Source organism: Camelus bactrianus, chromosome X, assembly GCF_048773025.1.
Source record: "Camelus bactrianus isolate YW-2024 breed Bactrian camel chromosome X, ASM4877302v1, whole genome shotgun sequence".
In the NCBI taxonomy this organism is placed as follows: domain Eukaryota; kingdom Metazoa; phylum Chordata; class Mammalia; order Artiodactyla; family Camelidae; genus Camelus; species Camelus bactrianus.
The window spans coordinates 68,853,984-68,881,415 of record NC_133575.1 but is presented as its reverse complement, the minus strand read 5'-3'; the positions used below and the strand labels follow the sequence as shown (position 1 = coordinate 68,881,415).

General features: G+C 34.0%; 1 protein-coding gene across 5 annotated transcripts in view; it reads left to right on the top strand.

Moving 5' to 3' along the window:
* CHM (CHM Rab escort protein) overlaps positions 1 to 27,432 on the top strand; it is a 251,013-nt gene that overhangs the window by 6,449 nt on the left and 217,132 nt on the right. For all 5 annotated transcript variants that reach the window (XR_012504882.1, XR_012504881.1, XM_074359989.1 and 2 more), the window contains exon 2: positions 14,114 to 14,180. Coding sequence is in view for 3 of the 5 variants with exons in the window: in XM_074359989.1 (XP_074216090.1) it covers positions 14,114 to 14,180 (67 nt within the window). In the remaining 2 variants the exon portion in view is untranslated. The remainder of the gene's footprint in view (positions 1 to 14,113; positions 14,181 to 27,432) is intronic.

The following is a 27,432-nucleotide window of genomic DNA, read 5'->3' as shown; positions in this document are numbered from 1 at the left end:
TACTGCTTGACTGATTTAGTTTATATCACATTTAGAAAAGTACTAACATCTGCTTTTTCTTCTGAGTAGTGTTCATACATATCTTTTTTTGTCCAGCTCAGTGTTCATATTGAGTTATGATGGCTGTTAGTTAATGGCAGTTTTAGTCATTTTTGTACTTCTTTGAAATGTTTTGGATCCTGTATCTGTGATCGGAATTTGCACACTTGTTAAACTGCTTTTCTGTATACATTTAAAATAATTGTCATGAAAAAGTTTACATGAGCTGAAGTATAGAGAAATAAGTCTTTACATATAGACATCAGGCATTAGGATGATGCTGAGTTGTGAGTTCTAATCCTTAGTTTTCTGTATGTTACTTTGGCACGAGCTATCTAAACCAAATAAATGTCAATTAAGAGAATTAGTTTTAGTATCTATAACGCACTGTTAAACAAATAGATGAAAGTTTTTCTAGCATTTATTATATTCTGAGTACTGTGCTAAGGCCTTAAAATGCATTATCTCATCCAATTCTCACAACCTTGTCTGTGTTAGATCTGACTGTTATCTCCATTTTACAAATGTGGAACCTAAGTCTTCGTAAAGTTTGACCTAGGTCAAACTGTTAAGACTGGAGTTGCTCTGGCTGAAACTTAGCTTTTAGATTGAGCTTGTTGGATTCTTCCAAGTGAAAAAATACCTTATACTGTCAAGATTAGATTAGTGTGTTCTGGCATAGCAGTTGGCAGTTGCTTCGTTTTGGGGAGTTAACAATTGTTGACCTTAAAATCCTGATGCCAACAAACCCTTGTGATGTTAACTCCTTATTATTGATGGCATCATGACATCGGTGGCAGCTTGCAGACCTTTTAATGAAGGTGAATTGAATGACCTTGATGTGTCTCTCCCTTAAAAATGGAAAAACAGAATCAGCCACTAAAGTAATGGCAAGAAATGGGATCAGAGAATACAGTATTATTTCAAGTGATAATCTTTTTCCCTGGGAATTATTCATTGATTATAAGATACATAATTTCCCACAGAAATAAAATCATTGTTAAAAATGACCTATAGGCTCTTTGGCTATTTGTGCATGTGCTGGGTGTGCCATTTTATGTCTTTTTTTTTTTTTTTTTTTTTTTTTTTAGTTTTCTGCACTTGCAAATAATTAAATTTTCAAAATCAAGTTTGGGAGTCCTTGTCCTGTTTATGAAGCTTTTTTTTTTTTTTGATTGACTCTTCTTTTGGTTTCTACAATTGTCAGCACTTAAAATGCATACATCTTAATTGATGTAGTAGATATGGTAGTATCTTTTTTCCTCCAAGGGCCCTGCCGTTAACAAATAATAATAATAACTAACACTTTTTAATGTATATACTTACAGAGCTTTTCTCATTTTGTGTGTATAGATGTGTGTATACTATTCTATATTTATAAGAGTGTGTCTTACTGTAGATGCTGTTTTGAAACCTGCTATTTTTCATTTCATGGTATGTCATGAACATCATTCCATGTCAACCAAATATTCTTCCTCAGTGTCTTTTTTTTAAACTTTTTATTTGGCGGTATTGTAGACTCATATGCAGTTGTAAAAAATAATATAGGAAGATCCTGTATGTGTTTTACCCAGCTTTCCACAATGGTAAATAACATCTTGCATAAGTACATGTAGCATAACCAGGTGATTGGCCTCAGCCAATGACCTGATTCAGATGTCACCAATTTTACAGGTACTTTGTGTGTGTGTGTGTGTGTGTGTTTAGTTCTGTGCAATTTTATCACATGTGTAGATTGGTGTCACATCCAGATACAGAATAGTTACATCATAAAACTCTCATGATACCTCTTTATAGCCACAGACACCTTCCTTCTCATATCCCTAAACCCTGGTAACCCCTAATCTGGTTTTCATCTCAGTGATTATATCATTTCAAAAATCTTATTAACTGTTATTTTAAGTAGATGCTTAGTAAGTATTACTTTCTACAGATGTCCTGTCGTTTATTTAAATTATCAACTTTTGTTGGACATTTAAGATGTTCAGTTTTTCACTTTTATAAATAAACTAATGTGATGAATACATTGTACCTAAGTCTTTTATACATATTTAATTATTTCCATAGGATAAATACCTAGAACTATAAATGTTAGATTGAATTTTTAGAGGGTGGTTCCATAGTGCTTCTGATTCTGATCTGTACTGATGAATTGCCTTAAGAAAAGTCTGCCAGCCTGTAATCTCACCAGTGGAATATGAGAATGCTTATTTTCCCATAGTCTTTCAACATTGGTATGAGTGTCTTATTCTTAATTACTGTCAACTTCATAGCCAAAAAATGTTATTTCCTTGTTTGAATTTACATTTTCAGATCATAAGTGAGATTGACTAATAGGTATTTTGGTCAATTATTTCTTTTGTAAATTGCTTTTACCCATGTTCCTATTGTGCCATTTTTTCTTTTCCATATGTAATAATCCTTCATATACAAAAAACTTTAATTCTTTGTCATAGGTATTTTGTAAATATGCCTTCTATTTTTATGGTGTGTGTGAAAATTTATAATTTTTATCTAGAGAAATCTGTCAGGCTTTTTTCCTTTTATGGTTACTGCCTTTGGAGATGCATAGAAAGCTGTCCCCTCCAAGATTAAGAAAATATTAACTCTTAGTTTCTTTTTTAAAATTTATAATTATTTTCTTTTTGGGGGGAGGTAATTAGATTTATTGATTTGTTGATTTATTGATGGAGGTACTTTGGATTGAACTCAGGACCTTGTGCATGCCAAGCAGGTGCTCTACCACTGAGCTATAGCCTCCCCCCATTAGTTTCTTTTTAATATTTTAGTTTTTACATTTAAATTTTAATTCACCTGAAATTTACTTTGTTGTTGAATATGAGGGTTTTTTTCCTCCTAGATCATTAGCTGATTGTTCTAACACCACTGATCTGTTCTTACTCCACTGAATTGAAATACTTCCTTCCTTTATTTATTTTTTTACTGTATGATCAATTTTTGGACTTGCTGCCGATAATCTGAGTGTCTCTTTGAGTGTAGTCTCTTTTAAAGTAGAACTATAAAGTGAGAGTAGATTGGGTCGTTTAATCTATAGAGAAATGATAACTTTCCCTTTTTGCAATCTCGAGAAACAAAACGTAATATATAAAAATATATAGCATCTGACCATATAAAAAATTACAGCATCCACTCTGAAAAATAACAAACTAAAAGAAAAAAAGAAGGCAGAGCAGGATTACTTGCAGCTTTTAACAAAGGACTAATTACATACAAATAATACTGTCAGATTTATATAAAAAATATCAAGCTCTGTATAGATAATTGGACAGAGACTGTAAACAGCCAAGAGAGGTTACAAATAGTCAGCAAACTGCTGGGAAAATATTTTTTTTCTTAGGACTAGTCAAATGCAAAAATAACCTAATAATTTAAAAAGTTAAATTAAAAGAGTAATCACTAATTGTTGACGAAGTTGTATTCAGTTGAAATGCTGATGGTATTATAAACTGGGACAACACTTTGGCAAAGTAATATGACAGTTTGTACTACGAATTGTAAATATGTTCATTCCCGTAGACTCAGTCCAGGTCTGAGAATTTATTCTGAGAAAATCATTCAATAGAGGTAAAAAACTACAAGGGTGACAACATCTATTTTAAAACTGCTTGTCATAGTAAAATTCGGAAATAATATAAATGTTGTATATTGAAGAGCCCCAATGTCTCAAAGGAGTCTGGCAGACTACTGGAGTAGGCAGTTTTACAGTATGGCCCGGGATTTGGTCCATAGCTTTTTTTTTTTAATTGCAAAATATTGTACATGCAAATGAAATATATGTGTGTGTATGTGTATATATATATATGTGTGTGTGTGTGTGTGTGTATGTATATATATATATATATATATATATATATATATTTAGAACAACATATATATATATACATATTTAGCACAATAACAAAGTGAATGACATGTATGTATGACATAGCTAAAGAAAAAGAACAGTACCAGAATCTTAGGAGCTCCCTGTGTGCACCACCATCCGTCTCCCCTTTCTTTTCCACAACTGTAACCATTATGGTAAACTTGTGTTCATTGTTCCCTTTGGGCTTTTTTGTTTGTTTTTTTAAAATTTTATTTTAAATTTTTTACCACTTTTCCCCCCCCAATGGAGGTACTGGGGAGTGAACCCATGACCTCATGCATGCTAAACATGCACTCTACGACTGAGCTATACCCACCCCCGCTGTTCCCTTGTTTTTTCTTTTTTAGTTTTCTTTTTTAATCACACGTGTATATCACTAAACCATATGTTGTTAGTTTTACTTGTTTCTGACCCTTGTCTAACTTTTGGGATTCTGCTGTATGTATTCTTTCTGTGACTTGCTTTCGTTGATCAGTTTATGCTTGTGAGAGTCATCTGTACAGATGCCTAAAGCTGCATCTCCCCCCCGCCCACACTGCTGTTATATAGTAGTCTAGGTTAGCATATCTTCAACTTCAGTAGATTATGCATTGTCACCAAAATAGTTGTATTTATTTTCCCTTTGGTCTTCAGCTTTTGAAGCCCCTGCCTCCCTCAGGAAATATATAATGTCATAAATACACATTCACAACAAAATAAGTACATATTGTTTTGTAACGTTTTCAGTCAATAATACTCATCTTTCTTTTTATTCCAGTACAGTTTTTTTTATCTTGTACACAGACCATATTTCACTTTCCACATTCCCCCACCCCAAAATACCTTTTACAGCTGATACGTACACTTGTGTCCAATTCATTTTGGTGGGGGGGAGGTAATTAGGTTTATTTCTTTGTTTTTAGAGGAGGTACTGGGGATTGAACCCAGGACCTTGTGCATGCTTAGCACACTCTACCACTGTGCTATATCCTCCCTCAGTTCATTATATGCATTGCATCTGGTTGTTATGTCCTGTAAGTCTGTTTTATTCTAGCTTTGTTTGTCTGTCTTTAATGATGACTGAGATGTCGAAGAGAGACTAGGCCAACGATCCTACTGAATTTTCTACCTTTTCGATGTGGCTGCTTTCTTCCTTGTAGTACCATTACCTTGTTCCTCTCGACTGTGTTTTTCCTGTAAACTGAATTTATATAGAAAGACTTGGTGGATTCAAGGTTAACATTTTTGGCCAGAACACCTTTGGTGACAATGGCTATCATGTTGGATTATGCCAGAAAACTCAAAATATCTGGTTGATCCACCATGAGTGTTGCTACAATTGACCTTGGATTAGGATGATGACAATCTGATGCTTCTGTTGTATGGATGTATTTTTCCTCCATGTATTGAAAATAATCTGTATGTTGCTAATTTGGCACTCTGGAAACATTCAACTTGATACTAACTGTTCACAGCATTGTTTTAACATCAACAGGGAATCTTTATATAAGTAAGTATTTTTATTAGGACTTCCAAAATGATGTTTTGTTCTAGTTCTTTGATTCCTTCGACATTTAATAGCTGTCACTGAATGCCAGTTTCTTAATTTACAGAAGGGAATATACCTTTCTAGTGTTATTGGTGTCTGGCAATTAAAGTACCTGTTTCCATGATTTGAGTCATTTGGGAAACTGAATTAATTCTAAGGTTGCTGAGTGGGATGTACAAAGGGATTTGGATGTCCTGAAGCAGTATAGTACTTAAGAGCACAGACTCTGGAGCCAGTACATAGGTTCCAATGGTAACTTTGCCATTTACTGGGTATATGACTTTGGGCAAAGTACTTAACCCCTCTGTTTTCAGTTTCCCTATCCTCTTCTGCCTTGTGTGTACATGTGGACAAAGACTGGAAAATAAAGGAAAAATGAAAAAACTCTGTTAGGGGTCAGATTATGGGTGACAAAAATATTTTCTTTAGAATTGTGTCATATTTACAATGTAAGAGAGGAAATGAAAAAGAAAAGTAACTGTCATGCTGCTTTTCAGGTATTTTTAATATGCATTTTCAAGTGCAAAGTCACTGACAGGTGATTCATGAATCTTTTACACTGATTTTGGTTTATCCTTCCTGTTAGAGTGTTTTAAGAAATTCTTAATGCAGTAAAATTACAATTTTCATTAGATAAAATTTTATCTTTTGTTTTATTTTAATAAGCTCAATGTAATCACTGTTCAGCTTTTTAATGAGCAGGGTAAAATAATTATCCTCAGTGCTCTCTCAGTGATAATGTAGCAGATTTTCTCTTAACTACGTAATGAGACTACATTTAAAACTTAATTTTTTAAATTGAGTTATAGTCAGTTTACAATGTTGTGTCAATTTCTGGTGTAGAGCACAATTTTTCAGTAATACATGAATAAACATCTATTCATCTTCACATTCTTTTTTTCCGTGCATTTAAAACTAATTTGAAGTATTTTACCTTAAAGAATGTTCTATAGTTAAAAATAACAAATTCATAGGCCTTTTAAACTTGAGTTTATAAGGTTCGTAAGTTTTTTTCCTCTACTTTAAAAAAAATGGATTTCATGATAGGATTTCATATAAGGGAGGAAGGTTATTTGTTGTGTGATTTTGTAACGTTCTTGGAACGAGCACAGTCTCTCATCATCTATTTTAGTCTCACAGCTTTATAAGTAATACAGTAAAGGTCATTTTTCTTCTGTGGCACGTAAGTAAAATATGTTCTGAACAAAGAAACTTTATTTTCCTCATTACAAGTTAAATATTGTTAAAGAAACTTTATTTTTCTTAGCACAAGTTAAGTATTGTTAAGTTTGAAGAGTGCTCAGCTGGGATATCCTTTGCTGTGCAAAGATCATTTTGGTCACTTAAATTGATACAACAAAAATATTAGTATTAAGAAAATTAAGCAAAAATTAATTGTAGTGGAATCTGCTTATTTTATTTCCTGGCAGGGAATAGGTCTTTGGCAAATATTTACATTACTTAATAAAACTTTCATTAAGAGATTCGAGTTGACATGGTTTTCTCGGTTTAGATAAAAAACAAAATAATCTCTGCTTTCCAAGGGACTATTTTATTTGATAGGCCTAGCCTTTGGTTAGCTCTCTAAAATTTGGTATTAAATTTTATTTCTTAAACTTTTTATTGTGGACTATTTCAAACATGAAAAAGTGGAGAAAATACAATAACTCCCTATGGACCAGTCTCCAAGTTTCAGCAGTTATTAATTTATGGCCTCTCTCCTTTTCTCTGTACTCTGCCCCTTCTCATTTCACCATCCAAACCCAGATTATTTTTATACAAATCCCATATGCCATATCATTCTGTTCGTAAATATTTCAACATGTATCTAACCGATAAGGACTCTCCTTTTAAAACATAACGACCCTACTACCTTCAGGCCCTTGTTTGCATTTTCAGTTTTTCCTAAGGTTAAGGCATTTATCCATTATATTTCTTTGCTCTGGTACTCCTTTTAGTTAAATTTTCATTTCTGCTGTAATTTTTCTTTAATTTCTTCTTGAGTCATTTCACTTCCTTTTCACGTGTTCCTAGTATCTAATCACCCCACTTTTGAATTTTTCTCATTCTGATCTTTCAGAGCGTCTTATCATTTTATTCATTTCTTTTAGCTTGTATTACCGTAGTTAGGTTATAGTTTTCATCTAATTTGCAAGCATGTCTTCCTCGGATGCTTTACTGTCTGTTGGGATGTTATTTCACTTCTGTTCTCTCTCTTTCTCTCCCTCTCTCTATTTTATTGTACATTGAATGGGATTAAACCAAGATCTTTTGTGTTGCTCATTTTTAAGTGATGAAAGTTTTCCGTGTATATTTTTGGGGGTGGGGGAGTTATTTATTTATTTATTTAACAGAGGTGCTGGGGATCAACCTGGGACCTCGTGCACGCTAAGCATGCGCTCTACGACTGAGCTATGTACATCCTCCCCTCTTCCGTGTGTTTTTAATAGGGAATGTAGATCAGGATAGCTTTTCTAACTTCACTGCTCTAAATCTCTTCTGTTTTCACTAAGGAATCAAAAATACAGCCTGAGATCTGAGCTCTGATAGCTGTGTTCCCCTCCCCCAGTGCTGTAGGGACCTTCTCTTTCCTTTGCCCCTGTTTTCCCTGTTCTGCTGAATTTGGATTAGATTCCTGACAGTTACTCCTCAGTGCAGGGCTTTATCCAGAAGGACAATTTGTTTATTGGTTTCCTAATTTCATAGGGCCCACTCCCTCAGCACTCCCATCCTGCCAAGTCCCTCCCAGTTTCTACTCCTGTTCTCAGGCTTTCCAAGCTTCTGGTGAACGCCTGAGAGCAATTTTAGGGTTCTCTGACTCTCAGCACTGTCACAAATTTCTTTGCCTTTCCTTCATTTCCTCTTCCACACTTTCTGATACCATGTGGGTCTTCTAACTAATCGAAGGCGTGTAATGACCCACTTGTATTTTGGAGTTCATCATATTTTGTCACCTAGCTTTGTTGTAGGTGTTGTCCCTGGGTGTTTGGTTTTGGTATTTTAGTTGCACTGTCTTGTTTTTATGGGGATCTCGGGGGAGATTCAACAACTTTGCTGCTAATGCTATCTTCCCAGAATCCTGTTTTTATTTTTATTTTTTCCCGTTTTTTATTTTTAAGTTCAAGTCATTTGCCCAAGAACAGAGGCAGGTTGTTGATTTACCACTAACATTCACCTTTGAGAACTTGCAACAAACCTCATGGGTCACTTATTTTAAGCTCTTCATACTATCTATGAGAACATCTATAAGGAAGCTGAATTCCTGAGAGGTTAAGTGACTTTTCAGCTATTTAGTATAAACCTGAAAACAAAAATCCAGTTTCCCTAATGTTGAAACTGTTCTTATTGGATACTCCAAAAAGTTCACACTAGACTGAAGTTTTAAAAATTAACATAAGTTTTGCGAGTTAATATTTTAATGGATAGCATATTTATCTAGAGTTCTAAAAATTACATAGATACTAATAACACTATTTTCTCCAATGAGGAAGAAATCTATAGATATTAAATTATTACATTTTTACTAATATGTTTGATATTCCATAGATATTAAATTACTACATTTACTAATATGTCTGATATTTTGTGTGGGTCAAAGTGAATTGCAGATTAAAAAACAAGATTTTTATCTATACACCTTGAAATTTTCATAGGCTACATTACTGGTGGTTTTTTTTTTTTAAGGTAACCACTGAAAAGTAAATATAAAATACAAACTTTTAAATTTAGAATTTAATAAGAGTGTACAAAACTGCTTGAACCTGGGTTGAAATTTAATTTCTGCCTAATTTTGTGATGTCATTCTTTTGGAGTGGCTGTGACAGGAGTTAAGTGGGTAGTTTTACTTTTGCATTGCTCAGTCTAGTCAGTTCTGTACCTGATTGTTGTTTATGCTTGGTTTGCGATAGTTCAGAAGGTCTGTACATAGGGTTGTTTCAGTAGTAAAGGATGTGGCTCTCTAAAAGCGGGTTGTACTCACCAGTTTTTCCTTGCCAGTAATTCTATTTTTTTCCTAAAAAAAGAAGTTATTCTTTATAAAAAACAGTCACAGTAAATTTTCAAGTTCTATGTAATTTTCTTTCCATTCTGGTCTTCACGAGTTATAAATAACACATGAAATGACTTTCAAGGTAGAAAGCAGGAATCCATTTTGAAATGTTCTATAAAATAAAGAGTGATTTATGGTTTCATATGATTTGGGCCGAAAGCACTCGGGCTTTGCCAGGTCATCAAAGTCCTGTCAGGGGAATCTATTATTTATTGTTCGATATGCTGGGAGTGGTGTAAGTACTTTATTTTATGTTTATCTTATGTAAGTATAGTGTTAGGAAAAATCAATTCCAGATACTAATACAATTTTAAGAATAGATCATAGAGAACTAACCTGAATGTTATAGTTGTAAATGACTAGGTTCTGCATCAAGGATTTGGATTAAAAGGGGATTTTGAAAAATGAATAAGTAATGGTTTCATTCCTATAAAATATTTTAGATAAGAGTCTTGAAAATACTAATTTAATACCTTTTTGGTCCTGATTTTAGCTTAGCTCCATTTGATAGTGAAACATGTCTATTTTATCTAGACAGGTTTTAGAAAATTATAGAAAGCTGAGACTGTAAGTGTTTGTTATATGATCATATAACATTCCATAAGCTTCTAATATATTTTTTCTAGCTGCCAGCTTTATAACAGAATCTCAACTGAGAAGGACTTGATGTAACAAACCTCAATTTCCCCCGTTACAAGCTTTATGAAATGTTATTGTAATACCTAATCTTTACCAGTGTTTGATTAAAAAGGACTTGCCAGGAAAAGTTGTTGGTCTTGCATCAGAATTAGACATTTTTCCTATAATCCTTTGGCAGAATTATTTGATACAGCCTCACTAATTTAGTAATCATGTCTAATAATGTGAAATGTTTAAGTGATACTGTTCGATGAACTTCTGTAATGTACATAAGGAAAAAGTCTGTGTACATACAGAAAAGGCTATTGGACTTCTTTTTAAAAATATATTTTAAGTTGTTAGATCTTTGAGGATAACTTAAATATGACTTCAGATATGTTATTGAAGGGGTAGGAAGAGACGAGAGAGGACCAGTGTTTATTCTAGGAGACACCATGTAAGGTGTTTTATATCATCTTTAACCCATTCCTCCCTCTACCCCTATGCAGTGTACTATTAGCCCCATTTTATAGTTGAAAACATTGTACTTGTATATTTGTACTCAGATTTTTTTTATAGTGTGTTTCCAGTGTAATGCTGTGTGATTTGACCCTGACCTAGGTTACCTGTTATCATGTCTGGCTTTCCCTTGTGGGAGAGACTGTATAATTCATTGTAAGCCTATGTATGTTTCATATAAATGCCTCACAAGGGTGTTGTGTGAATTTGAGTAACGATTCAGAAGTAGTTCACTTTTTATGGTGCCAAGTGTTTTTTAAAAAAAAAGGCTTTATTTTGAAATGAGTCAAGGGTTTAAAAGCTAGTAAAACTGAGCTTATAAATATTAATTTGAACAAAGTAAGTCGTTATTTTACTTATTTTGCTAATTTATAAATAAGACCAAAAAATTTAAGTATGTTAACTTTTCCTAAACAAGAACTCCAATTTTAATACAAGTTCATCCTTCATGCTGTGACTAGAGTTATTTTTCTGAAACACTGATTTAACCATGTTACTCTTACGGCTAAAATCTTTTGAAGACTCCCTGCTGCTTTCAGGTTCAAGTTCAGACTCCACCGTTTGGCTCCAGCCACTCTTTGGGCATCACCTTTTGGTACTCTGTTTCTTCTCCCTTTGTCAAGAATATTCCCCTTCCGCTTTTCTTTTTCCTTCTGCAATTTTCAATTGTGTTGTTACAGATCTGAAAGACCCAGCTGGTGTCCCCTGCTTTTTAGAGCCTTCCATGACTCCCCTCTACAGAGGCAATGCTTCTTTCCTTTGTGTTCCTCTAACAGTTTTAATTACGTTTATTATCTTCATCCCTTTAAATTCTTGTCCTTTAGAGCTCTTTTAGGCTAGGCATTGCCTTTATCTTTTTTTTTAATCTCACTCCTATCACAGCCTGCTCTATCTCTATCTCCTTTTTCCCTTTCCCCATATCTCTTTTTCCTTTTCTTCCCTTAAACAAATATTTATAAGAGAATCTGCTGTGTGCCTCCCCTGTTCAAGGAACTCAGTGTATTGATTGGGTGTGAAGAAATATGAAATCCTGATCAGGAAGACATTACTAACTGTATTACTAGTCTGTTGTTTTAACCTTTCTAAGCATGAAGATAATAGGTCCTTGCCATTTAACATAGGAATAGCCTGTCAGTTTCACAAACTTGTGAGGGTGTCTAGATGGAAGTATTAAGGGAAGACACAAATGAGAGTCATTTTGGTTTTACGTAATTTGGACTCAAATCGTGTTCACTATTGAAATCCATCCTTGGCTTTGCTTTGTTGGCAAAGACGTGACTTCTGACTGTTAATCGCAGCCATGGAAATAACCACATGCCTTTTTACCTATTCAGAGTAACAGCTAATTTGCACCAAATAGTGGAGAGCAGTTTTATTATTGTCTGCCATTGGAGTTGGCATCTGGTAAAAATGGGTGTATGTTTGGAGTAGTATTTAGATGAAAAAATAGTGCTTGTAAAATATTTTTCCAAAGAAAATAAAGGATATTCTTTATGGAGCAAGTACCCTCTGCTAACAACTGAACAGTCTTATGAAGTAGGTGGTGGTAGTCCCATTGACGGATGAAGAAACAAAGGCTAAGAGAAGTCAAATGACTTGCCTGAAGTCGCGTAGCTAGTTAAGCAGCAAAACTGAGATTCAAGCCTAGTTCTGTCTGACTGGGACCATGCCCCTTTTATTACGTTGCTGTCCTGCCCTTAAATCCTCATTCTCAGACTCATGTCCAAGTAGGAGAGAGTGAATTTACCTTGGTAATTTGAATTTATGATGCCAAATTACTGAATCGCTTCATCTTTGGCAAGTTATTTAACCTTTCTCATCCCATTTTTTTTTCACATGGGTAATACTGCCTGCCTCCCAGAACTGCAATGAGGAATAAAAGAATGTAAATGAAACTACATTGTGAATCATGAAGCCCTATACTAATGTTTGGTGGTATTGTCCTTTTTACCTAAGCCTCTAGAGTACCACAGTGACTGCATTTCATGAATACAAAAAGTTATTTTTTTAGGCATAAAAAGCTCAGATAGTCTTAAGATAAAAGACATTAGAACAATACAGTTTTAACCATTTGAAGCACTAAGTATGCTTAACTATTTGAAACTTTCCTTTCTTCCTCCTATTTCTTTCTATACCACAAACTCACTTTTTCTCCTTTGAATTATACCCAGAGTTAAAGTTGAAACTTTATGATGGCTTATTTCCAATAATTGATATTTAATGGCTGTATCCAGCACATTTGGTCAGAACCTCTTTTTGGAACTAAACATTTTATACCCACAAAGTGCTCATCGCTGGAAAACTCTAGTTCTTCCATGAGTGTAGCTGGAACTTTTGTTTAATGTGGTTTTTAGTTAGAGATTGGCTATGTCCATTGCTTCCATATGCATATTGCTTTTTATGTAAAGAAGATAACCATTCTCTTTTCTTGAAATCCTTGATGCTTCATGTGTAGTTTAAACCCTTGCCAAAAGAATGCTATTTCTTTTCCAGTAGGTAAAAATCCAGGAGGATCGAGGTATTTCATTGTAGTGAAAGAGTCAGTAGCAGCACTATAGAATTACACTAAACTTTCAAAACATGCTTTGTTTGTCTGATTGATATAAAAGATTTAATAGCCTCTGTTGAAATGATAGTAGCTCTTATGGTAAAAAGTTATGGAAAATTTTTGAATTTACAACATAGGGTGTTAACTAGCTGATGTAGCTGAGCACCTGATTTTTTAAAGCATAAAATCATTATCTTTGGTAATTTTATTTTTGATACTGGTAGTAGTAATATGTATTTCCTTTTATGATAACAAACTTTATAGCGTGGCTTAATTTGATTCCAAAATAGTGAACAGTTTTTTTCAAACTGCCGTATCAACCAGAAGTAAAATAATATATCATGTAAATAGCCTCTTTTTATATTAGCTAACTTATTGCTTAAACTGAAAATTGTATGCTATTTACCCTAAGAGGCACTGTGGCTTTGGAGTTAGATTTGCGTTCAAATTTCACCTCTAGAACTTTTTTTTTTTTAAAGCATTGAGCAACAGGTTAACCTACTTGCATCCCCATTTCTTCTTCACCTCTAAAATGTGTATGGAGATCCTTCTTTCTCGGTGCATTTGGGAGACTCAGATGAGCTAGTGGGCGAACGTAGTTTCAAAATAAATAAATGAAGTGCTATATGAACAATATTTTGACAGTTGCTCATTTATGATGGTTGGCAGATAAATAGAATTTAAGTACTTGCTTTTTAAAAACTCTTCCACATAAAACAAATTTTCAGTATTACTAGTTTATGTTTAAGAACCATCATTCAACAGTGTGATAATATAAACTTTATCATTTTGAATACAAGAATGAGCCTCTTTTGTGAAACTTTTATACAGTGAGGACATGAATTGAACATTTTTGTGTTTATATATATATATATATATACATATATATTTCTACATTCTAAATGATATAGGTGTGTGTTTTTATAGGTTTGCCTGAATCCATCATTGCGGCTGCATGTTCAAGAAGTGGCCAGAGGGTTCTGCATGTGGATTCGTAAGTTTATCAATGGTAGCACTGAATACTTCCTAAGTATCTCTATACAAAATTAAAATTTAAATATACACACACGTGTGTACATACATATGTCTTTTTAAGTTAGACAAATTATTGGAATTTATTTTCACCAAAAATTTGTGAAATATGTAATGTACAGATTTTGCTATTATACTATATGAAATAGTGATCTGTTTCCTTTGAGAATGAACCAAATGTACCATAACTTTATTTTTCAAATGAGTGATTTAGGTTTTTCGATGATAAATAATTCTCAAAGAGGCTTGGAAATCTCACACCTGTCCTTTTAACTATATAGATGTGTGGGTGTATGTAACCTGTATATGCTGTTGTATTTTAGGCTTCACATTTGATTGTTGAAAAAAATCAGCTAATAGCTTCAGAATATGTGGTTTTCTTAAAATTTAAGAAATTTTGACTATTTTAACAAAATTTAAACTATTAGAAAAATATTAGCTGTGAGAAATACCTAGAATTTTGCTTTTCCCTTAAAATGTGATGATTTTTTAAATCAAGGAAGTCAGTGGAAAATTCAAGTTTCAGGTAAAGCATAAATCTTCCCATTACTGCGTCCTCCTGAAACAAACCCCTAACTTTCCACTTGTCTGTTTAGTGCTCTTGACCATTGCATTTTGGCACTTTAATTGTTCATTATATAGAATTAGAAAAGAAAGAAGAAGAGATGACTTTGTATTTTCTGCAGAAATGTATTAGCTGCAATGTTTTTAAAAACTCCAGAATACAAAGATAACTAGATTTGTTACAGTTTATAGTGCCTTCTCGTATATTATCCCAGTATAAATATGGAGAATCCAAAAAGTGGTGTTAGTTCATTTACGTTTAACCCTTTCTAAATTTATTTTGGAAGCACATTAACTCCTAAGTTATTGAATGAAATTTCTAAATTAAATTAGTTTCTGCTTGTTTGAGCCCTGCCCTTGGAATTCTCTTTCACTATTGTGTGTGTAACTATTATATGCGTGTTAATGTCTGAATTCAGTCTTTTTGACATATGGAAATCACGTGCTGAAAAATCTGTCCCCTTTAAAGCTGAGGTGCTAGCTTTCGGTGTGCTTTAAAAGGCTTAATAAATATATAAATTCTAATTGATTTCTGATAATGTTACTTAACCTAAAATTGAAAATACAGTCTTAATTTTCCCAAGTTATTTGTTGTGCCTGACACTGTAAACTACTTCCCATATCAGTTTCTTTATACATGTTATGTAATTTAATTGCTATTACAGCCAAGTGAGTTAGGTTATACCAATTTAACAAATGGGGGATGCGAGGCATAGAGAGGTTAATTCATTTTTCTAACTTTACCTAGCTAGTGTGTGTCTAATGTTAAATTGGAATTAGTTTTGTGTTTTCTTATTCTAAAACCTGAAATCTTTCCACAATGAAGAACATTTATAAATCACGTAGGGTTTACTGATATTCCAAAATAAATTTTGATTAGGAATATAAGAAGCTAAATCTAATTTCAGTTAACAGTGAGTGGATTACAAAGGCTGGATGATGTGGTTGCCTTAAGAACTTATACCTTGATAAATACTGTTTCAAAGTGGCGAAACTTTTGTCTTCTGTTTTAGATCCTCAGGCTTGGTAGCTGTTGAGAGTTTAGATACAGCTGGGTATTGATTTAAAAGATGTTTTCCTGCTCTAGGCCAAGTTTAAATATTTTCACATTTTTATTCATTTTAGCATTTATGGTTCTTCCTAGACTCAGTCTTCCCTCGCCCTTTCATTTCTGCTTTACACCTACAGTAGTATCATATATCTCTGTTCCATAGACATACCTTCCATGCTTTTTTAAAAAGATAACTTTTAAATTGTGGTAAAAAACAACATAATATAAAATTTGCCATTGTAACTATTTCTAAGCATATACAGTTCAGTAGTGTTAAGTATGTTCATAGTGTTGTGTAGCAGGTCTCCAGAACTTTTTTAATATTACAAAATGGAAACTCTGTACCCATAAAACAATAAAATAACTCCCCATTCCTCCTCCCGGCAGCCCCTGGCAACCACTCTTCTGCTTTCTGTCTCCATGAATTTTACTTCTCTGGGTACCTCATATAATTGGAATCATACATTATTTGTCTTTGTGACTGGCTTACTTCAGTCAGTATGATGTCTTCAAGGCTTATCCATTTGTATCGTGTGTCAGAATTTCCTTCCTTTTTAGGACTGAAAAATATTCTATTGTATGTATATACCATGTCCATTCATCTCTGTCTCTTTTTTTGGGGGGTGGCAGAATTTGATTGATTGATTGATTGATTGATGGGGGTACTGGGGATTGAACCCAGGACCTCATGCATGCTAGGAATGCACTCTACCATTGAGCTGTACCCTCCTCCCCTCCATTCATCTCTTGATACACATTTGGCTTGCTTCTAACTCTTGACTATAGTGAATAATGCTGCTGTGAACATGGATGTGCAAATATATCTTCAAGAACCTGCTTTCATTTCTTTTGGATATATACCCAGAATTGGGATTTCTAGCTCATATAGTAATTCTATTTTTAATTTGGTGAGGGGGGACTGCCATATTATTTTCCATAGCAGCTGTACGTTTTACATTCCAACCAACTTGCCATGCTTAGGCTCCACTGGGAATTTGTGTATGGGCTTTAAAGCCAGAATGCCTGGGTTCGAATCCTGATTTTCTTCACTTAGGAGGTGTGTAATCTTTGACAAGTTAGTTAGTCTTCTACACCTCAGTTTCTTGATATAAAGTGCATGATAATAGTACTTAATTTATAAGATTGTTTATAGGATTGAATAATCTATGTGATAGATTTATAACAGTGCCTGAAACATAGTAAGCCCTCAGTAAATGTTAACTTTTATTACTCTAACAATACTGCTGCTGCTGTTACTACTAGATACAAACAAGCAAAGCCAGATAAAGTAGTGACCAATCATGCCTGGAGATTTGTGCAGAGTGTCATAGAGATGACCTTTGAGCTGAGCCTTGAAAGATGAATGAGAGTTTAATGAGGAGTTAAAACATTCCAGACAGATGACATGCTAGGTGAATGGTGAGAAATTTAGTATGACTGAAGGGTTGGCTAAGTGAGTTGGCTTAATGAAAGTTTAAACTACAATTAGACTGGAGCCATATGGTGAAGGCCTGTATGCTAAGGTAGGGAGTATTGCTTTTTATCCTAATAATTATCTTTATCATCTTTATGTCTTCCCCCAAACCCATATTAAATCCTTAAACATATTCTGTCATCTCTACTTACAAAACATAACCCAAAACTAACCAGTTTTCTCCATCTCCACCCTTCCAGTTCATTCCACCATGATTTATCATTGAGCTACTCCCAAATCCTCCAAATTGGTCTGTTTTTCACTATGGCGCCCAGTATTTGGCCTCTTTCTCTTTTGTAATTGCATCACACGTGCATCTTTCCTTTGCGCCCTCTACTCTGCCATGGCTGTAATTATGCATTCGATCTTAATTCTTAATATTATTTGTGCCTTTTTTTCTGTTTCTTTCTCATTGGTCTGTCTTGGTAAAGATTTGTCTATTTTCCTAGTCTTTTCAAAGAACCAGCTTTTGCTTTGTTGTATCTTTCTGTGGTATCTTTGTTTTCTATCTAGTTAACATCTGTGTTTATCTTTATTATTTCCTTCCGTTACTTTCTTTGGCTTGGAATCACTCTTGTTCTTTTTCTAATGTCTCGAATTGAATTCTTAGTTCTTTATATTTAAGCCTTCCTTTTTGTTTAATATCATATATAATTCTAATTCCTCTTAGGGTCGCATTAGCTGTCTTCTGTAAGTTTTAAGTATTATAACTTCTTCTTTGATCCATTGGTTATTTAGAGGTATGTTTTTAGATATCAAGATGTATTTTTTATTTCACTATCTTACTGAATTTATAATTTTGAACACTAGTGACAAAACTTGCAAATGAGAAAGTAAAAAAATTCTAGTGTGCCTCTTCATTCTTCCTGCCTGCAACCCACCTTCCTTTTCTACCCCCAGTCTTGCCTCCTGGAAATAGTTACTGTTACCTTTTATATGTCCTGCAATATGCTCTCTAGAGAAGGACATTGCAGAAAAATGTGTATATTTTTATCATGTGTGTAATCCATTCAGAGTAGAAAGTTACAAGATACTGGGCAGTTCTAACATCAAGGAGCCCTTGTGTTGCCTTTTTATATCCATACCCACTTCCCTCCTCTGCCTCCCTTATTTCTAACCCCAGCTCTATAATTTCATCACTTTAAGAATGGAACTGTACAGTATGCACCTTTTTGGCTTTGGCTTTTTTCACACAACATAATTCCCTTGGAGATTCATAAAGGTTATTGCTTGTATCGACAGTTTGTTCCTTTTTATTATTGAGTGGTGTTCTATACTGTGTGTGTATCATTGTTTAACCATTTACCTGTTGAAGGGAATTTGGACTGATTTCAGTTTTTGGCTATTACAAATAAAATTGCTGGGTTAACATTCATCTGTAGGTTTCTGTGTGTATGAACATAAATTTTTATTTCTCAGGGATGAATACTTAGGACCGCAATTGCTGGATCATATGGTAATGGCAGGTTTGGTTTTTTAAGAAATCCAAACTATTTTCTGGAGTGCCTATACTGTTTTATGTTCACACTAGTGATGTACGGGTGATCCTGTTTCTCTGCATTTTTGTCAGCACTTGGTGTTGTGAACTCTGTTTTGCAAGGAGGGGGTGCAGTTCTGATTGATGTGTAGTAATATCTCATTGTAGTTTTAATTCACACTTCCCTAATGTTTAATGATGTTGGACATATTTCGTGTGTTTATTTGCTATGTGTACATCCTCTTTGATAAAATGTCTTCATGACTTTACATTATTTTCTAATTGGATTGTTTGTTTTCCTGTTGAGTTTTGAGAATTCTTACATTCAAACCAAATATATTTTTAACTATCTTTTTTTGGTAATTGATTTCTAATCTAATTACATTATTATCAAATAGTTAGCTCTGCATGATATAAATTCTTTAGTATTTTTGAGAATTGCTTTATGACTTGGAACTATATAACTCTGTGACTTAAAAATAATGTTTTTACCAGTTGTTAGATATGGAGTTCCATCTGTTCATTAGATCAAGCTTCTTAATTTTGTTGGTTCAGATTTTCTGTTATTGATCTATTAATTGTGGAGGTGTTTAGTAAAAATCTACTTTACTGATTGTGGCATTCTTGTTTTTCTTTATAATTCTATTAATTTTTGCTTTATGTATTCTGAGTTTATATTCATAAAGGTATGTAGATTTAGAACTATGATATCCTTATGTAGTTTACTTTTATGTTTTGTCCCTGATAATGCTTTTTGCCTTAAAGTCTGTTTTTTATCATATTATATAATAATATCAGGTTTCCTTAGTTTTTTCTCCTTGATATATCTCCTCTGCCCTTTTATTTTCTATCCCTCTGTGTCATTATGTTATAGATATGCCTCTAACAAATAGCATATAAGTAGATTTTATTGTTTTAATTCAGTCTGGCAGTTTGTCTTTTAACTGAATTTAGTCCGTTTATATTTACTGTGATTCACTAATATTTGGATGTATTTCTACCATCTTATATCATACTTATTCTTTACCCTTCTTTTTCTGTGCTTTTCTTCTCCCAGCTTTCTGCCTTTTATTGAATAGGGATATGTTTACACTCTTTTTCCCTCCCCAGAACTGGTCTGGAGTTACAGATGAAATTTCTATTCCTTAAGATTAGAATAGCCTTAAATTTTTCACATATATATTCAAATTAAACTTTCAAGACAATCAAAGTATTTACTCTTCTCAAGCAATGCAATGGCCACGCTTCTCATGTTTATTGTTATCTAGCATTTTGGTGGTATTTTGATCTTATAATAACTCCTTTTGGTTGTTGTTGTTATTTTATTCTTTTTATAATCAATGCTTGTTCAGAAATGCCCATACCAGTCGTTTTTTTGCTTACTCTTCATTCTGGGGTCAATATCCTGCTTCCTGAAGTTCTTTCAGCCTTAATCTGTTAGTAGTAAGCTCTGTTGTTGTCTATCAATGACTTCATTTCACTCTCAATCTCAAATTATAATATAGTTGGTTCTATAATTACACATTGAGGGTGATTTTCTCTCAGCACTTTGTCCTCTGGCTTCGTTTGTTGTTGAGAAATATTCTTTGGTAGATGAAGTCTCTTTTCTTTCTGATTGCTTTAATATTCTTTGTTTTATAGCTACATAATCTTACTCTTTGTTGAGGTGTGGATTTTGTTTCTCTTTATCCTGTACAGAACTTGTTTTGCTTCTTTAAATCAGATGATTTATGTCTTTTGTTGGGAAAACTCTCAACTGTTTGCTTCTTCAAACATTCTTTCTCTTTTGGAATTTCTCTTATATATTGTCCCTTCTTGTTCTATCTTTTATGCCTCTTAATGTCTTTCATATTTTTCATCTTTTTAACCTTTTGATACTGCATTCTGGATTGTTTTCTCAACTTCATCTTCTAGTTCTGGGGTTACTAACTGTGGAAAGCACAGGTCAGCCACTTTTTTTTTTTTTTAAATAAAGTCTTAGTGGAACACAATCATGCTTACATACTTACACAAGTTTACATGTTGACTGTGGCTGCTTTCACACTGCAAAGGCAGAGTTCAGTAGCTGCAATGAAACTGCATGGCCCACAAAGCCTAAAAATTTACTCTCTGGCCCTTTATAGAAAATATTTACAGACTTCTTTTCTAATTCATTAATTCTGTCTTCAGATGTGTCTAATTTTCTGTTTAACCTAGCTCTCATTTCCTTCAATGACGTTCATTTCTAGAAGTCCTGTTGGGTTATTTTTTAAAGCCATCAATATTCTTTCCTTGTGTTTCAATTAATACATTTAAAAATATTTATCACATACTTCTATTACATGAAGTTCTTTGAGGTTTAATACTGCTGTTTGTCATTTTCTTTCCATTTTCACGGTCAGTAGTCATCTTTTTTTCTCCATAAAATGTTTACATAATTTCCAGTTTTTCTTAAGTGGGACTTTATCTGTGGGAATCCTGTGTGACCTGGTTGAGGGGGTATGTTTGTACCAAGTGGTTTTGCATTTTCTTTTGTCTGGTCACCCAGTGCTATCACTGACTATATTAGTTTCCTATTGCTACTATAACAGATTACCACAAATGTAGTAGCTTAATGCACCACAAATTTATTCTTTTACAATTCTGCACATCAGAAGTATGAAATGAATCTTACGGGTCTGAAATCAAGGTGTAGGCAGGCAGTGAGTGCTGCATTACTTTTGGAGGATTCAGGGGAGCATCTTTTTCCTTATCTTTTCCGGCTACTGGAGGCCACCTGCATTCCTTGGCTCATAGTCTCTTCTTCTGCCTTCAAGAAACTCACTTCAACCTCTGTCATGCCGTCTTGTTTTTCTGCCTTTGACCTTTTTGCCTCCGTCATAAGGAACATTGAGTTTACTTTGGGGCCCATCTGGATAATGTAGGGTATTTTCTCATCTCAGGATCCTTAATTTATTCATATTAGCAAAGTCCCTTTTGCCATATAAGATAATTTATTCACAGCTTCTGGGGATTAGGATGTGAACATCTTTGGGAAACCATTATACTGTCTACTACACTGGCTCAAAGCAATTTTTATGTTAATTTCTAGGCTTGAGGGTTTCTGGTGTATGCGAGTAGTATGCATAATCACCTGCTCCTCCCTGCTTTCCTCTCCCCACTATGGTTCAAGTTTGCAGTTGTAAATTCTCAGAGAATTTTTCTCTTCTACTTATAACCTGCTTCAGCAGCATCCCACCATGTACTTTCTGAAAACATACAATATTCTCTCATATCTTTATGCCATTTTTCATGCTGGCCCCTATTTATGTGAAGAGTTCTTACTCCTCCTTTAGGACATAGTTAATATATCACCTTCTAGTGATGTCTTCCTTGATACACCAAGTAATATTAATTTTTCTAATTACCTGTACTTTTAAGTATTCTGTACATTTTTGAAATGTAACATTTTTCATGTGGTATTATTACTGTTATAGATCTCTTGGCCCTATTAGATTCTTAGACATCAGAGATCATGCCTTAGTCATCTTTATATCCCTAGTGCCTAAGAGCCCTGGAGTATAGCAGTCCCTAAATAAATATTTGATAAATATATAAATGTTAAGAATATTTATATGCGCCAAGCTGCTGTTCTGGTGGTGGGAATTTAGAATTGCCTCATACATGCTCGGTGCAACATTGGTCCTTGCTGGTCTGCACATGGCAGATTCATGGTAGTTTAGAAGGGAGTCATCTGTTGATGAGAAAGTTGAGGTTTGCCCACAGTCAAGCAGATGACTGGGGCTAAAACTCAGGTCTTATTCCTATTCTAACAGTTTTGAAATATACCACACTGACTTTGTTGCTGATATACCTGTATATATTTATTAAAAACCGGTTAATTGAATTACTCCAACTAATTGTAGTTTTTAGACACGGTAGAACATCGTTACTTTGTATTTTTGCTTATTTCTCAATTAAGTTCTCCTGTTGAACAGGTTAGAACCATGCTTCTCAAATTGTAGTAGTGTTCTGGTACTTGGTGGGGTTGTAGTGGCATATGAAGCCAAAGGATAAACAGTGGAGCGTCTGTCTGGTGTGTAAATTTGATAAACTTTAAAGTGCATTAAATGCATTAAAATATTAAGGTTTTTTGGAACAAATTTTAGATTTATAGTAAAGTTGCAAAATTAGTACAGTTTCACAAAATTAGTACAATTTCTGTATACACTTTATTCAGCTTCCCCTAATGCCAATATCTTATGTAGCCGTAATACCATCATCAAAACTCAGAAATTAATATTGATGGAATACTAGCCACTAAACTATAGAGCTAATTTGAATTTCACTGATTTTTTTCAATAATGTTATTTTTCTGTTTCAGGATCTGGTCCAGGATCCCAATTTACATTTAGTTGTTAATAGTCTCAGATTTGAATTCTCTCTCCCAGGGTACGCTAATGTCTGCCTGATGGTATTTTCTGTTTTCTTCTTCCCATCTTCATTTTATTTATTGCAATTCTTCTGTAAATAAGAGCTGTATCTTCTCCATCATTTATTTATTTGTTAAATTATTTATCTCACTATGGGTTCATGGATATTTATTTTATTCCATGGGTTATAATCTAATACTACCGTTGTTTATGTTGTTGCTCAAATTGTTACAGCTTTGGTCATTGTGAGTTCCTTCCAGTTGATTCCTGTGTCCTTATGAAATGTCCAATCTTTGTTTGAGCACGTCCTTACTTTCTGACCCTGCAAGATGCTGCAGGCTTATCTTGTATTTTTCCTGCTCTAGCCCTAGAATCAACCACTTATCCATGAGCTTCTCTCCATGTATTTGAGAATGGCATTTAGAAACCAGACTCTGAGTACAAGGTGCGCATTCCTACTGGGGTGTTACTGTTTCTAGGCCCTCTCAATGGACAGAGCTAGTTAATACATTAATGTGTATTAAGCTATTCATACTTACACATCTGTATTTCTGTATCCATCTATCTGTATGTATGTATTAAAATACTAATACCTCCCATTAAATGGAGACCATTTAAAATATTGAAAAATGGATATATAAAGGAGTAAGATACAAATTTTACCATATTTTAAAAGGTTACACATGGAGGGAAGGGTATAGCTCAGTGGTAGAGTGTGTGCTTAGCATGTACAAGCTCCTGGATTCAGTCCCCAGTACTTCTGTTAAAAATTAAAGTAAAATAAATACATATATAAATAAATAAACCTAATTACTCCCCCCGCAAAAAAAGCCAAAAAGGAAAAAAAACCCCAAAAGATTACACATGAAAATTCAACGTTTTGTGCTTATGTAGGACCACTGTAAGCGATCTTCCTGGCTTCCCCAGCATAAACTTTCTCTGAAGCCATGAGAGCTGTTTAAAGGAAATATCAAAAAGTCTCATGTTAGTCTATACTTTATCTGCTCTAGATGCTTGGTACCTAGGTATTAGTAAACACTTTGGATAAATGACTCAATATGAAAGTGCATGAATGTAAAGGAGCCAGGAAGTTATATTGTCCATAATCAGAATTTGTAACCTAGCCATCTTGCCACATGTATATCATTGACTATAGGGGAGACTGGAGATAAAGTAAATTAACCCTTCCACAGCTGGAACAATAACAGCACATATCCCGGCGTCATCATGGCATATGAAAGACCTTGTCTTTGTCAGCTGGCAGAGCACCTGTGGATAGACACTTTTTAAATGCCATCTGTTGACAGTTTAGGGTTTGAGAGAGCTTACGTTTCATTTCTTGAAAGAATAAGATAAGAAAATTTCCTTGGAACACATTTGGTTTTTCAGTTTTCATATTTTCAAATTAAAAACAATAAATTTCTCTAGTCGTGGAGGATGAAAGCTAGTCACTGTTACTCTTCTTTAATGTTTTGAAACAATCTAAGCTTTGTAATGTGATATATCGAGGATTATCCTCTAGACAAGAGGTTGGCAAACTATGGTCCACAGGGCAAGGTGCCTGTTTTTGTGAATAAAGTTGTATTGGAGCACAGCCATGCCCTTTCATTTATGTATTGTCTATGTCTGCTTTTGCTATACAGTGGCAGAGTTGAGTAGTTGTGACAGAAACCTAATGGCCTGAAAAACCTGAAATATTTACTATCAAGCCCTTTAAAGGAAAAGTTTGCTGGCCCCTGCTCTAGAGAATATTTTTAGCCCATATAAATATGTACTTCTTTAACTGTCCTGTACAATAGCTGAATTCTCTATTAAGGGAAACTGGCAAATGTAGGATCAGAGAAGAAATAATCGTTTATATTTTAAAATTTATGAAAATCCTGCTTTTTAAGTTTTTTTTTTATTACAGAAGTAATGCATGTATACTATATCCTGAAGGCAAAAATAAAAAAACATACTGCTTGTCCCTTATTTTATATATGTCGGAAACATTAGTTACGACATTTTTCTATACCATGCTGCGTTAGTTAGAACAAAAGCAGAAGGGCCATAATAAAGAGATCCAAAATATAGTGACTTGAAAAACAGTTACTAAGAATAGTTGGTTATTAAAGTGAATGGAAAGAGTCCCAGTGCTAATAGGGAGATGCTCTGCTCCATGAGGACTCAGGCACCTTCCCTCCCATTTCTTTACCGCCCCCTAGGGTATTCCTTGTTTGTATGGTCTAAACGTGGTCACAGGTTTGTCCAGGTTTCAGCTTTCATGAAGGAGATGGAGTGTGGTTAGACCTTTGTCCTTTTAAGGCCTGGGCCTGGGGTGGCATATATCACTTCTGCTCCTACTCCTGGACAAAAACTTAGTCATATATCTGCATATAGTTTATAGTTATATGGAGGCATGTAACACGTCTCTGGTTTCATGGCCACATGTCTAATCCAATTTTGGGGGAGCAGTGGATTTTGGTGGACAGGTGGTAGTCTCTGCTGTAGGTACATAAGTTTTCTTACAGAGATGTATTGTTTTTTCTTAAAATTGAAGTAAGGTGATGTACAATATTACATAAGTTACCAGTGTACAGTATAGTGATTTGCAATTTTTAAAGGTTATGCTCCATTTATAGTTACTATAAAATATTGGCTGTATTCCCTGTGTTGTATAATATATCTTTGTAGTTTATTTTATACATGATAGTTTGCACCTCTTAATCCCCTTCCCCTGTACTGCCCTTCCCTACTTCCCTCTGCCCATTGGTAACCACTAGTTTGTTTTCTGTAAGTCTGTTTCTCTTTTGTTATATTCACTCGTTTGTTGCATTTTTTAGATTCCACATATAAGTGATATCATGTAGTATTTGTCTTTTTCTGACTTATTTCACTTAGCATAATACCCTCCAAGCCCATCCATGTTGTTGCAAATGGCAACATTTCATTCTTTTTAATGCTGAGTAGTATTCAATTGTGTATATATATATCACGTCTCCTTTATCCATTCATCTGTTGATAAGACGCTTAGGTTGTTTCCAGATCATGGCAATTATAAATAATGCTGCTATGAACATTGGGGGTGCATGTGTATTTTTGAATTAGTGTTTTTGTTTCTTTCATGTACATACCCAGGAGTGGAATTGCTGGATCATATGGTAGTCCTATTTTTAGTTTTTTGAGAAATCTCCATAGTGTTTTCCACATTGGCCACACCAGTTTACATTCCCACCAACAGTGTGAGGTTTCCCTTTTCTCCCCATCATCTCCAACATTTGTTATTTGTGTTCTTTTTGATGATAGCCATTCTGTCAAGTGTGAGATACTGTCTCATTGTGGTTTTGATTTGCATTTCCCTGATGATCAGTGATGTTGAGCACCTTTTCATTTACCTGTTAGTCATCTGCATTTCTTCTTTGGAAAAATGTCTGTTCAGGTCCTCTCCCCATGTTTTAATTTGTTTTTGTTTTTGTTTTTTGATGTTGAGTTGTATGAGCTGTTTATATATTTTGGATATTAACTTCTTATCAGTCATATCAATTGCAAATATTTTATCCCATTCACTAGGTTGTCTTTTCATTTTGTTGATGGTTTCCTTTGCTGTACAAAAGCTTTTAAGTTTAATTAGGTAGCATTTGGTTATTTTTGCTTTTATTTTCTTTGCTTTAGGAGACAAATCTAAAAAATAATGCTACGATTTATGTCAGTGTTCTGCCTGTGTTTTCCTCTAGATATTTTATCATTTCTGGTCTTACATTTAGATCTTTAATCCATTTTGAGTTTATTTTTGTATATGCTGTTAGAGAATGTTCTAATTTCATTCTTTTATGTGTAACTGTCCAGTTTTACAAGCACTACTTATTGAAGAGACTTTTCCCCCATTGTATATTCGTGCCTCCTTTGTTGTAGGTTATTTGACCATAAGTACGTGAGTTTATTTCTGGGTTCTTTGTTCTGTTCCATTGATCTGTGTCTGTTTTTGTGCTAGTAAAATACTGTCTTGATTACTGTAGCTTTGTAGTATAGTCAGAAGTCAGTGTGATTCCTCCAGCTCTGTTCATATTCAAGATTGTTTTGGCTATTTGGGATCTTTTGTGTTACCATACAAATTTTAAAATTATTTATTCTGGTTCTGTGAAAAATGCCATCGGTATTTTGAAAGGGATTGTATTGAATCTGTATATTGCCTTGGGTAGTATGGTCATTTTAACAATATTGATTCTTCCAATCCAGGAACATGGTGTATTTTTTCATCTGTTTGTGTCTTCTTTAATG